The sequence below is a fragment of the Sturnus vulgaris genome, chromosome 3 (assembly GCF_052056855.1).
Source record: "Sturnus vulgaris isolate bStuVul1 chromosome 3, bStuVul1.hap1, whole genome shotgun sequence".
NCBI classification, from domain to species: Eukaryota; Metazoa; Chordata; class Aves; order Passeriformes; family Sturnidae; genus Sturnus; species Sturnus vulgaris.
This window is the reverse complement of record NC_142245.1, coordinates 85,629,433-85,643,415: the sequence shown is the minus strand read 5'-3', so window position 1 is coordinate 85,643,415 and position 13,983 is coordinate 85,629,433. Positions and strand designations below refer to the sequence as shown.

The window sequence follows — 13,983 nt, the reverse complement described above, 5'->3', positions numbered from 1 at the left end:
AAATAAAAATATATACTAAATAATAAGTACATCTAGATAAGTTTTAAATCCTGTATATTGACTGAAATAAGATCAGTGAGGAGGGATTTTGATTCATACAAGTGGAATGTACATCTGTTTACATTGTGAGAGCTTTAAAACTTCCAACGACAACACAGACATCTCTATTTTTAATGAAATTGCATATTATGTAGCAAAACTTCAGCACTTTTCTTTAGTTTCACTGCTTCTGGTCCCAAAGCAATGTCTACATTTTCCTTGAGTCAGGTGATTCTGTTGTCACAACAACCCAGGTGCTTTTTCAATTTGAGTCAGAGAGATTCCTAAATGATGCCTGAAATCCTCGCTATGATTGAATCAGGGACTGTTGTGCCATGGAAATTACTGAAACCTTTTTGTTACGCTGTTTTTTCTGACTTCTGAAAAGTAACTGATGTCCAAGGGGTTTGGCTCTTGTAATTCAGCAATGAACCCAGGGAACAAGAACAATGGGAAATATGAATTGTACTGCTTCTTTTTACACCTCCATGGCACATGTTGTGGGCTTCTGTTTCCATAAAACAATTCACTACTATTAGCTGTAAGACAGAAATGTTTCAATAAGTCTGAACGCTGAAGTTCAGTATTCCATCATAAATGTAATGTTGCATTAGTGGCAGAAAGTTTTGTTAATAGGATAGACAATGAATTTTCCTGTCAAATATAACTTGAGACTATTTCTTCTTCAAATACTCATTTTTGTTGTACAATTGGACTTTATTTTTACACTTGCAAATCCTGTCTAGTATTAGTTAAGCAGATTACTGGAATAACCTATCAGCATGCTGTCAGCATCTCTATAGAGCATTTCTACATGCTATACAAGATTAAGTTTTCTGTGTAGTGTGATAGCTTAGGAAATGTACATAAAAGGGAAAAAACCAGCTTTTTGAAGATAATTTATAAAACCTAAAAGTTCTCTTATTTCAATGAGATAAGCCTTCTAGATATGATTCAGTAGCCTGTTCTGAAGGAGTAAAATTGATTACACAAAAATAATTTTCTGTTCTTGTATGAATGAGCAAAAATTTGTTCATCCCAATTCTAAAATATTTTCTTTCAGCCCTAACCATGCCATTCCCAGATGTGACATTACCTGTCATTAGGATATATACAATATTGATCTGTATTTTCTATATTTGGCATAGGACACTATTCCAGAGGTGAGCTGGATTGATTCATTGCCTCTCTTATTCTTAGTTTTTCTTTATAGTTTCTTAGGTAGCAGCATGCTACTGAGGCATCAGTCTGAAGGGAAAGGAATTTGAGTTTTCTTGTGTTCTGGCCAAACTGGAACCTGTGTGATTCCCCTATAGGCCATTGACAGCTTGCAGTGTCTCCTTCCTCTCTGAGCAACCAGGAGCTGAGATACTCATGTACATGCTCATTGCAGTCTCACTGCTCACCAGGTATCATTTTTTTCCCAGATTCTTCTTCTCTCTCTACTTCTTACTTCACTTCTGTCTCATCTTCTCACTAGCTTTTGTCTTCCATATTTGCTCCTTGTTCCTTTTTGTCTCATTCTGCTGATCAGACATTTGCAGGCTTCTTCCTGCAAGCAGCAGATCTTTCTCCTAGGACAGCAAGTCCTTAACACCATTCTAGTTGTTCTTCAATTGCCTTTTATCTCTCTTTTTATTTGCACCCCAAGAAGCATATTCATATCATTGTAATATCCCAGCTAATGCAAATATTAAGCCTGATTTGTCTTCATTTGAGTTAAGCAGATCCTCAGTGTATCTCTTGGAAGGGGATGTGTCTGTAAAAAGAATATTACTGGAGAAGGAGATAAGTTTCTGAGTTGCAGGTACGTCCTGTCCTGTTCTGTAATGGCAGGACAGACTTCTAGTGTTTCACTGGGCTCTCAGATAAATTGCTGGATATTTAGCTTCTAAAAGGAAAAAAATCAGAACCAAAAATATGATGATTTAGTTAGATTGAAGCATTTATCCAAAATAAAAACAAATGAAATTTCTGGCACAGAGTGATGTCCATGTTTACCTTATGGATGTTATGATGTCTAGACATCTGATAGATGCTTAAAACCTATTTGTGTGCAATAGTTGGCATGGTTTACTTTTGCAGTCAGCATGGAGAAACAGAAATTTTCAGAAGTTAGGTCATCTTTGTTATTATAAGCATCTTTCAGAATCAGGAAATTCAGTTTCTACAAGAATGTTATGGTTGTCACTAGGGCAAGCCAGGAGTTAGCTTAATAAATGTTAGGATTTAAGAGAGAGAATACAAGCTCAAGCAGCAGAATCTTAGTTTCTTTTGCATAGTGACGGGTCTTCCACAGGGACTGTTACTGATTAAATTGCTTTCAATCCAAACATGTTTGTTATCCTTGGTAGGCCTCCTTGTATTATTTCATATATAGGGGCTTTTTTAGGATTGCTTCTTAGTGTATGATAGTCATATGAACCAGTCAGTTCCTTGGATACCTTGACTGTGAGGAAGTTGTGCTGGGTGTGTGAAGGGAGACTTCATAAGTCTGCAGAAATTAAAAAAACCAAAACAAAACAAAACCAAACCAAAAAAACAACCCCCCCTAAAAAACTCCCCCCCAAACCCACTACCACGACCAACAAAATATCACCACACAATAAATGATGGCACAAGAATTGAAATTTCTGATATTATTTCTGATACAGTAGTACTGTTCACAAAAGGCTGTCCTATTGAAAAGCCAAACAAGACTAAAATGAAGTTAGAATATTTTGGCACTCTACAAACTTGAAATGTTTCACATTCTCTTATATTTGTAGTGTATGCAGTTATTGAACTAGTAATAATTATATTCTGTTATATTAACGTGATCAATTATTTTACTGCATAATAGTAGCTATACTTTCATTAGAGTTCCTTTAGAACTTTATTTCTGTTTTAGTACTTACAGATACTTAAATAGATTTTTTTATTTCAAACTGTAAGGGAAACTAAGAGAATCACAGATCTGCTTCCGTATTGTCCTTTTTAGGTCGCTAACTGAAATGCAGTTAATATTTTTAATAAAAATAAAAGGTATGTTTTAGAAACAGAAATGCTTTGTGGTAAACCCAGGTATTCACAGCCTACTCTGTGCTAGTCCTTTCGTCGTATGTGTTGTTAGCTTGTGTTTGCTGTGTTTAGGGTGTAGCTAGAGGTTTTGGACAGCTGTCCACTATAAGCACAGCAGTTCAACAGTTCCAAAGTTAGGGTCGTGTATTTGCAGTGGTGAGGGTTCTGCAGTTTGTCATTTTGAAAATATACTTGCATTCAGAATGAACAGCTTCCATCTGACACCTCAGCCCTGGTCCTTCAGCCAGGATTTGCAATGCTCTTTGATGGAGGGAGGCATTGGGAAGGTGTGCCTAGAGCTAACAACTAAACAATCTCTTTTTGGCCCCGTTGTTTTAGGGGTCTGCTACCATGTCTTTCTAGAAGGGGACTTCCATCCCTATGAATGGCTGAGCAGCCAGTCATTAGGGGAAAACACCACACTGGCTCCAGGTCAAGTGAGCAGGCTGGTGCCACACCCCTGTGCTCTGTACATCACCCAGCATCCAGAGGCTCAGCACCACCTTCTCCACTTATGACAAAGCTGCTGTTACGTGTCCAGAACAGCTTTCATGTTCTGCCTCCAAGGTTTCAGTGTGGTGGTGTACTCTGAGCATTCTGTCATTCTGGCACTGTAGATTATTCTCTCTTCGTGGTATTTACACTTCTCCCATATCCTTTGTGCCTCCTACCTTCAATATCCAGATAGTACTTTTTGCTGATGAACTTAACTAGTTATGCAAATGAAGATGAAAAGGCTGGCTGTGTCTTGCCCTTCCATTGTGTTTTGTTCTGTATCCATATGGAAATTATCAAAGTATTTTTCTTAAACACTATGCAGAAAACCACATTGTTCACACAGCAAACTCTGATCTTATAGGCCAAGAGAGTTAGTTGATCTACCTAGTGAAAGCCAACTGTATTTTGAACCTGCACAAATGTGTTACTTTAAATTACAAATGATCTACTTGCAACTGGATAAACAGTGCTTATCCACTGTAGTGAGTGTGACATTACTGTAACTGGCAAGGGCATTTTGCAGTAAACTCCTCAGCAATCTGCTTCTTCTCATCTTTGTTTTACTTTCTTAAACCTTTTCCCTACAGTTATTATAGGTGCCCATACTTATTTTAAATGTGAGAATTCCAAAGGTGTTTGATACCTTACACTCTGAAACTGTATCTGTGAATAAGACATGAAGTAGCCAAAATGTGCTGAAACAGTGCTAGGTGGAGTTCAGCCAAAGGGGTTTAGGATATTTACTTAGATATTAATATTAAAAGTCTTGTGTATGTTTTGCATACACACACAGATACATACCCTTCCTTCCCCCCGCCCCAATACAAAAGTTAAAGGTCTTTTTCCTTCTTTGAGTTCTGGGAATAAACACATGCTCTTCTTTGGAAATAGGTACTTGCTGTCCAGTGCAATTATATGCCGGCCTTGTGCAATTATTGCATCAGCATAAAGGGAATACTAAATCTTATAAAACATAAAAGTGACATTTTATATTGCCCTTGTACAAGTGCAGGAGGATGTATATAAATTGTGAGTAATAATCTTAAGTGGTTCTTAGAAAACTTCTTTTCATGCTGTAGTTTTTCACTACTACTTTATCAGAAAAACCCCCCAAAATGACAAAAAACCCAAACAAGAACAAGCCCACAAATAAATAAATAAATAGACAAATAAAACAAAAGGAAATAATTTTTCTATAGCTGAAGATAGTTAGAGAAATTAAATGTAAGTCCTTATAAGTTGACTAGTTATCTAGACTTGAGTGTGTGCATGTGGCTTAGACCAAATGCAAACTATTTCAAACCCATCTTCAGTACCTGCAACTTAATTTGTGCTTAAAATTCAGAATATAAAATGTCTCTTCATTTGCTTTATTTTGCTTTTATCTCAATTTCATTTGCAGAACACATCAGCAAGGAAGTCCCACACAGTCTCCTGCTGCAGACACCTCCTTCGGCAGTCGTAGGGGAAGACAGCTACCACAAGTTCCCGTAAGAAGTGGCAGTATAGAGCAAGGTATCAAATAATGAGCTTGTGATAGCTCAAAGTCTTTGATTTCTTACCCTTCTTTACTTTAAGTCTTCTTGCATAACTCCATGTCCAGTGCTATAATTCTGCCAGTAAAGCAATAGAAGAGAATGAAAGCATCTTTGTAGTTTGGGAAATCCAGTGAAGTTTGATCGGTGGGTTATTACATGTGGTTTAATTGCCTTATTTTTCTAGTACCCTGTCATGTTTAAATTTTCTACTAGAGTCATGGTAGTTTCCAATGTGTCCCGTACCTTATCAGCAAAACCAAAAACAAAAACAAACAAAAAAAAAAAGAACAAGGATTCGAGGATTTTGACAGTCTCATTTCTTATTTTGTGGTTTATATTTATTGTTGTGTATTATTAACATAGATTAATAATAAATGTCACAGATCTATTTTTCTTCTGGAGTTCATAGTTCAGTGAATAAAGAATGAAAGCAATTACCATGGGAAATGTGAGAGCATGGGTCACCAGTCCTTTCTTGCTTAAGAATGAACTGATCAGGCAGAGTGCTGCTCTTTTCATTGAAAATGACAATGTAGACCTGAAAAGACAATGTAGGCCTGATGATTATGGAAGAAGTTTCTTACATACTAAGATCAAATAAGGATGTACATTGCTGTTTCCTTTTCTAGCAACATACTGCACACAGAGAATGAGCTGTTATGGTAAAATGAAGTGGCAAAATGGATAATATTTGTGCATTTATGTTTTCTTCTGTGTTTAAAAAATTCTGTTTTCTCATTGACTACAAGCAACAACTGAGATTGCCACATACTACAAGGTTTTCTTTGTGGAAACTAAAGAAATGCTTATAATGATGAAATATTGTAATGCATTGCAGAACTGTTAGCAGATCACATTCTTGAACAGATAAAGTTGCTGACCGTGACCACCTTATCATGACAGATTACCAGTGAGGTTTTCTTGTATGATGGTTTGCATTAATCTCTGATCAGTTCCATTAATGTTAAGTCTTTGAGCTGTGATGGCAAACAAACCCCTCAATTAGCACATATAAAATGTACTCGTGTTTTATAAGTGTATTTCTTTTGAATGACTAATATACTTAGATAAGTGCCTTTTATTAACTCAAAACTTTCTATTCAGGTCCTCTCATTTTGTAGTGACTATACAGCTGTCTGAATTATAAACTAGGTACAAACTTCATTCAGAGTGTCTATTTCTGCATATTAGCAAGTTGGGAGCTTTATAGGGAAATAAGTAATGAATTTCAACTTTCTCCCGTATTTCCACTTCAATTTCAGAACTTGGTGCAATATATAATGATGAATCAGGTTTTGATTTAATTTTAATTTGGCTTTCCTTTGCATATGCATATATCATCTTTCTGCTGGTCTTGGTAACTGGTGTGTGAGAGTAAAATACCAGTTTATGTTTTGCTGAAGGCGTTGGAAATGAATGTAGAACTTACCATGAAAATGAGTAGAAATGGAATGTGTACAGAAGAGGAAAGAAAAAATGAAAGTTGAGCAGAAAGCCAAAGCTACTCTAGGTTTATAAAGTTGTTGATACCATGACCACTTGTAAAGTAATGCTGTTTCAGTGAACTCCTGTTTACACTTGTGCTTAATATGCTTGCGCCTGATATATAAAATGTGCAGGTAGGATGCGTCGTGGTTTGCTTTGTTGCTGCAAATCGTGCTGCCTGTGTCACTGTGGCTGTTTTACAGCACATGGAATCAGTGGTTAAAGAGATTTCCTTCTCTACACACTACTTTGGTTTCGTCTGAGTGACTGACTTTGCTTCTGAAAGGGAGCTTTTCTTATTTTATCCACATTTAATGCTCTGTTCAAGCTCAGAATGTATTTGCAGAGGAGTACTAAATTTAATAGATTTTATAATATGTGTTTTAAAAAATGTGTCAGTATCTGTTGAAATACATATGCCAGTACGTCTGACTTAATACTACTCTTAGAAATTAAATTCATAAGGCCATAAGACCTCAGTACTTGCTCTGATTTACAGTACTAGATTTTAATATTAGTTTCACCTCTATAGTCCCTGTCAAATGAGTACCAGGGTCAAATGTAGTGACCAGGAGTGATCTGACCTTAATGTAGAATTGAACCCAAAACATATTGAGTTCTGTAAAAGATTGACATTAACTGTGCTTGGAACTGAAGTGTGTCCTTAATGGTTTAAATTCACAGTCACTGTAGATGCAAATCCTAGTGCAATATCCAAATGTCATCGGAAATATTTCAAAATGCATTTTCTTCCCATATTTTGATAGTCATCTTGACATCATGTGTTTCAAGGAAAACCTGTATGATATCCCATGAAGTATTATTTCTATAGTAAAGTGCTTCTTTAGGTTCCATAAAAAGCCTGTTGTTTCATGAGGGTCAAATACTCATCTAAATACATACATCTATGAATCTAAATATATACATATATGCATTTAAGTCTGTTATACAAGACATAGTGATTGCTGCAAAAAGATTGCATATTTGTATATCAAGAATGGACTTCTTATTTACTCTGTTGCACATTTGGGAGACATAGAAGAATCCAGTGAAGTAATTTTATTACTCTTTAAAGTTCTCATTATGGAATAGATGAGTTACTGAAGGAGCAAGAAACTGGTAGCAGTTGTCATGTGAAGAAACAGAGTGATATTTTAAGTATTGATCTCTAACCTTTAGCTGTCAATTATAAGTGATCATATCCATGCTAATACGACTTGACTAACACTGTATTTCAGACATTCCATTTTCTTGTCAAGTTTAGAATTAAACAAAAGCTTGTTTCCTTGTCTCTACCAAATGATACTTAGATACTACGGTGGTTGGCAGTCTGAGAATTGTAAAAATCCAGCTTACAGGAAAACAAGGGAGATTTGCAAGGTCTTGAATAATACACATACTTTCTTTACAAAAAAAAAAAAAAAAAGCTCACAGAAGTAATTGATACAGAGAAGACCAAAGTAGTGATTCTTATTCCATTATAGAAACAGTTGGTACTACTGATAGGAATAAAGAAACAACCTTAAATGTTGAGGAAAAGGTCAAGCTTAAGGACTGAAACCTTAAAACAGTGTTATAATTCACACTGCAAAAAAAAACTGCGAGGAAGAGCAGGCTTCTTGGTGATTATGTTGTGAAGGTGAGAGCAACTTTGTGTAGCTTTGGAGTGGAGGAGTGGAATACTTATTTTCACTTGAGACAATACTACCCAAATAATAGCAACTTGAGGCCATGCAGACTTTAAAAAGTAGTTGCAGTTAAGACTGTAGACTTCTGTAATTTTTAGGCAATGTTATTTTTATGTTTATTACAGTCCTCTTCAAGGAAGACATAGTTGTGTTTCTTTCCTTTTCAAGCCTGTCAGCAGTATTTCTTAGAATGCAAGATTGGGATGCTGTTGTGTTGAAAGGTCTTGAGGTGTTTTAATATTGTAAACTGGTCCTGTATGGGTGTGTCTGTGTGTGCTTTCAAGACATCACAATCTAATAGTAATTTCCCTAACTTATGCTACTAAAGAAGTGGTTTTGATTTTTCTTGTATTAACGGATGATTTTATAAAAGGACCTAATCCTATGAGGATCTTTTGGCTCAGTGACTAAAGCAGTGAAATTCTAAGCCATGGTAAGGACAATGGTGTATTCTCAATATGTCATTATGTGCTGGACTGTAAGAGATTTGCATCACTGGTTTTTTATTTGCATCATGTTTGAATGGAACTCTGCAATCGTTAAGAGGGATGGGGATTCTGCACTGACTTTGCTTTTTAGCTGTTTCCATAACAACTTTTTGATGTAGTTGCTTGGTTTTTAAATTATACTTTCATATAAAGGATGCATCTGTGATCTTTACTCAGTCCATCCTCTGTCATTGCAGCTATCAAACATCACAGGAATTCTTGCTTGAATAAGATTTGAGGGTGATTTCTACACTTTTGCAAAATGGTTGGTCGTTACATTGATCAAGGAAGTGAATACACCAGCAGATGGCAGGGATTATATTATTACTCTAGCAAGTAAATAACAAAAGAAAATAGTACTGTTGAAATTTATGAACCAGCAATATAAATGTGCAATGGCTGTAGTACAGCAACAGTCTTTTAGGGCTAATTCATGCAAAACAGATCTTATTCCCTCTATCTGCCTGTATTTGGATCTTTACAGCATGGTTTCATTTTTCATAGCTTTGACAATGTAGTTTCCTATTTCAGAATGTAGTTTGCTGTTTCATAATGAGAGTGAAATTTGTGATAATAGCAGTCTGTTTCCATGTGAAGACCATGTGTAAACCTGAGGGCAGCAGTGTGCTTGTGTGTGTTTGCAGTGGCATCTGGTTCCAGCAGTAGGGCTCGTGTGGTGACACCGGGCAAAGCAAGCGAGCACCCAGCCTTAGGTGTGGCTGTACCTTAGCTCATGCTGCCAAAAGCTTTGTATGGCACTTGTATGGAAGATGAAGTGCACGTGTGTGTGTGCTGCTGCTGTTACATGAGGGAAAGGGACATGAAAACTCTGCTGGGGCTGAATGGGGATTACATGTGTAAAATTCATGTGTGTGATATTTGTACAATGGTAGTGACGTCAAAGAGGAACAAAGTGTATTGATGTCCAGTACTTTTTCTTTTAACGAATAAGAATCAGAATTTTGTGCAGGAAATCAGTATGTTGTCAAATAATACATTTAGTTGCAAGTATCTTTTTATATTTAACCAACTTTAGATCCCAAAAGAAAAGGAAATGCTAGTGAAAACCGTTCTGTGTTTGTGTACTTGATCATTGAAATGTCATTGCAGTGAGACTATGGCTGTGGTAATGGTAAAAGATCAAAGCCTTTTAGTCAAATATTTTTTTTCAAATCTATCAGTATAAAAGTTGAGTGGCAGAAGAAAAAGGACAAGTCCTTTCAGTTTTAGATTTCAGTCTATCAGTGTTGTTTGTTTTGTCTCCATATTTCTGGTTTTATTTTAAAATTATTAGGTGGCACTGCATATTCTGAGGCAGCTTGTGGAATCTTTACTCATGCTGGAGAATATTTTTCTCAGCACTGCTAACTTTTGCAGATGAGTTCAAGCCTCATAATCTTTTATGTTTTCCTTAAAAACAGATTTTTAATAGTCCGGTGGTTATTATTATAGATTTCAGTTAATAGAAAATGAATTCATAACACTCATTATTGCAGAAGAGGCTTCAAACAGTGCTGTGTGGTTCAGAAGGAAGAGTGATATTTAAAACAAGATTTTAATGTAATTCATAAATTTGGGTATGATGATACTTCTCCAGCAACATACTTAGACTCCACAATCTGTTTTTCTATGACATCATTGTTCCTATTAATTTTAAAGAAAAAGTCATAGGCTTTATTATTTGTCATGGTTTATCACTTTAATTTTCTACATTACTTTTACATATGCTGGAGTACTGCCTACTGTACATGCCATTGTCACATGTAACACATTTCTTTATCTAACTTTAAATTTGCTGATTTCTTTTTCTGTTTCCATCATTCCGTGCATTTAATTCATTGAAGAGCAAGAGAAATTTAAGTCTCCCACAAAAGGTAAATATTTATGCAATTTTTTACAAATGTTTGGCAACTGTTGATACTGGCTTTTCCTTCATTATACTCCATGTCAGTATATAGGTTTTAGTTAACACTGTTAACATGCAAAAAGATTGTTTCTCAAATATCTCTATGCTATCTAATGCCCCTCTTTAGAATCTGAAAATATTTTCTCTCGTGATTTCTCATACTCCTATTGAAATGCAATATACTGGATTTAACAGAGGTAGTCATGATATTTTACATGGCTCAGAAGGTGCTTGATTGAGCTAAAGTTCATACTAAGACTTAAGATTTTTCCTAAACTGTTCTTGAGTTCTGCACAGCACATGCTGCTAGTGATGCAGCCATGGTCCTTGGCAGCTGTGAAGGATGTTTCCTAGGTATGGGCTTAGGAATAGTTGAAGGTGATGCTGGTCAGAAACTATTTTTTGTATGCAGAGAGATTCTGAAGAAAGAGCTGTGTTCTATTTGCATGTCAGTCCCATGTCAGAAAGTTGCTCCTGTTGTAGGGCAGGTTTTAGGGGCAGACATTCTATGCACACCTCCTATGAATTCATGCCTGTGCTGATACCAGAGACTCGGTGAGCTCAAACAACAGGTATCTCAGGCTGTCCCACAAAGTGAAAACTTTAGTCTGTTATGTCTCTGTCAAAGCCACATTGCAGAAAAGTCCTATTTTTTTTTCTTTTAGCTGAAAGTAGAAATTATTGCAAAACCCAAATGAAGCTTGTAGAGAAAAAAAAAATTAAAAACCACTCCACCCTTCTAATGTTAAAATCAAAATACTATGCTACATAAACATTACTAGCACTGATTAACCTTTTCTAACCTTTATTCCTGAGTCCTGCTCAGCTTGGGAAATTCTGGTCTGGATACAGGCTTGGGTGGGTCACAGCCAAACTGTGAGTTGAACTTGAATCAAGGTATTTGCTGCAACTACTTTACTCTCTGAAGGGATGAATGCTTAGGTAAAAATAAAGCAACTTTTCCACTAGGTATGAGCTCCAACACTCATCTTAAATATACACAAATATGTTTTCATGATAATGTTAAAAAGAGATGAAAAAGAAATATGTAATATAGGTGTTAGCAATTATATGTTATTTTTGCAGTGTTTAGAATATACTATGAAATGTCTTAAGAAACTGCTAAGAGTGGTTGATTTTACAAATTATTTCTGTCTCAGTATTTATATTTCTCTCAAACAGGACAGTACAAATCAATCTTACCTGTTTTGTTGATTATGCCTCTGTCAAGATTTGGGCTGCAGTGGATGTTTTTTTGTTTAAACAATGGACTTTATGCAGACAAACTAAACTGTCTCTAACAGGTTTGTAAAAGAGCTTGTTTCCACAAGATTTGGCTGGATCTGGCCCAATATTTATTATTATTATTATCTGGGCATGTGCAGAAGGTGGTGGGATATTTACATGCACAGATTCCTCTGGCTCAAGGGAGCTGATGGCAGATGAAACCCAGGGGCTAAAAAGAGCTGGGCAAAAGAAGAGCAGAAGGAAGAGTGAAGTGCCAGCAGATCTGGGGACCATAAATATCTTAATTTGAGCTGGTTTACACTAGTAGCCCACTGTAACTTCTTACAAGAGGTAAAAAGGACAGAGAGTAGGTGAATTAGAGATGAGGATAGAGGAGGTACAGGATATTTTGTGAAAGGAGATATAAATATGAGGGAGAGCATATACTACAGAAGTGAAAAATAGTGACCATATGAGCCTGCAACAAAGCAAACATCTATTCCATGTAATTAATGGAAAAGGTTGCAATAAAGTCTTCAGCAGATTATGAAAATGCTGACTTTCTTTGCTGCCAAAATCAGTGGTTTGCTGTTTTGTTTTGGTTTGTTTTTTCTTATTGTTTCCTTTCACATAGAAGCTTCTCTGTGGATCATCCCTGAAGCTCTTTATGTTTCATCATTTCAGTTCAGGTTTCTATATTGGCATATCTTCCTTCTGGAGTGACTTGTTAAGTTCAAGATGGCCACCATGCCTCTGTGTGTACTGAGAGATCCAAGCTCATCTCCCAGCTTGGAAATCTGACTATGCGCCCTGGTCATGCCTTAATTATGACTGGGAGGAGGTCCAGAGAACTATCAGCTCCCATGGAAAGGAAATCCACACACACAAGCTTGAAGTAGCTACAGAAGGTTCTGGTCAGGCAGAGCAGGGTTCAGAGCCATCTCCCTCACTATCTGCATCTTGCCTTTTTTTTTTTTTTGAAGTTGTTAATTCAAAGAAGTCATAGCAAGTTCTTCATCTTGGCAACAAATTGATTTTTCAGTGTTACTTCCCTTATATTTCAAAACATTTGTCTGCTTATGATTTTGTGTGCTTTTAAAATTTCATGGTTGAACTTGCTGTGAATTTTTAAAGTCATGAAACCTATTGCAAGGGTATTTTGTGTGTGCTTATTGCAAAACTCATCCTAGGACAACAGAAGGATAACAGAAATGAACTAGTGACTCTCTGCATTATTTCTGAAATGGATCATTCTGGTCCAACACCAGTGTAACTTCTCTTTTCTGTGCCACACAGAAAAGCCATCTCTGCCCTAGAGGATTCTCCCATCCAATCTTGTTGCTGATTTATTTCCCTGTCTTTGTTATGGACATAAATTCTGCCTAGTTTCTACGTCAGCTGCCACTTCTCAAACCAGGTTTTTTTTATTATTTCATATGTAATTACTCAAACCAGATAGGTTTTTTCTCCCCCCGATTCCCATCCACAGGGTATTTGCATTGCTCAGATGGATGAATCTCCTAAGCTTTTGCTGTGTAGAAAGGCTGTGTACATGCTTCTAGACTGCACTACAGCTGTAGCTGTTTGCCACTGTTCAACCTTTCTTAATATGAAGACTGAAATTGAAGAATAGACCTCTCTTGTCTTCTGGAATAAGTACAGTTCTCTGTTCCCCTGCCTGAACCTGTTGGGTTTGCCCCAGAAGCATTGTTATTATAAGTTTATGAGATAAATTTTCACTTCAATTTATTTTTCAGTAGTTCATTATGAAGAAATCTTTGTGTCATTTTAGACTTGTAGACCTTTTGTCTTAAAATTTGCATCATAAAGGATGGATGTGCAATATATTCTGGAAAGAGATACAGCTATCTGAAATCTTGATGCCAATTTCTTCCTGTTATATCACTTACTCTGACATTTAAGACTTGGAGGTTTTTCAAGTCATACTGTTTGCCTGCACCTCCTCTTTCTGTCTTGACCATCTTGAACAGAAATATGAAGTGCCTCAAGAGAAAATTCTGCATTTGTTGCAGACTTCATCATTACAGAAAATG

General features: G+C 36.3%; 1 protein-coding gene across 49 annotated transcripts in view; it reads left to right on the top strand.

The window, feature by feature from the left end:
* The window catches only part of RIMS1 (regulating synaptic membrane exocytosis 1), a 311,085-nt gene that overhangs the window by 218,589 nt on the left and 78,513 nt on the right, over positions 1–13,983 (top strand). For 48 of the 49 annotated variants that reach the window (XM_088162186.1, XM_088162183.1, XM_088162189.1 and 45 more), the window contains one exon: positions 5,000–5,112. In XM_088162186.1, coding sequence (XP_088018312.1) covers positions 5,000–5,112 — 113 coding nt within the window. Of the gene's footprint in view, positions 1–4,999; positions 5,113–11,987; positions 12,007–13,983 lie in introns of those variants that run through there. The other variant, XM_088162203.1, reaches the window with a different exon arrangement.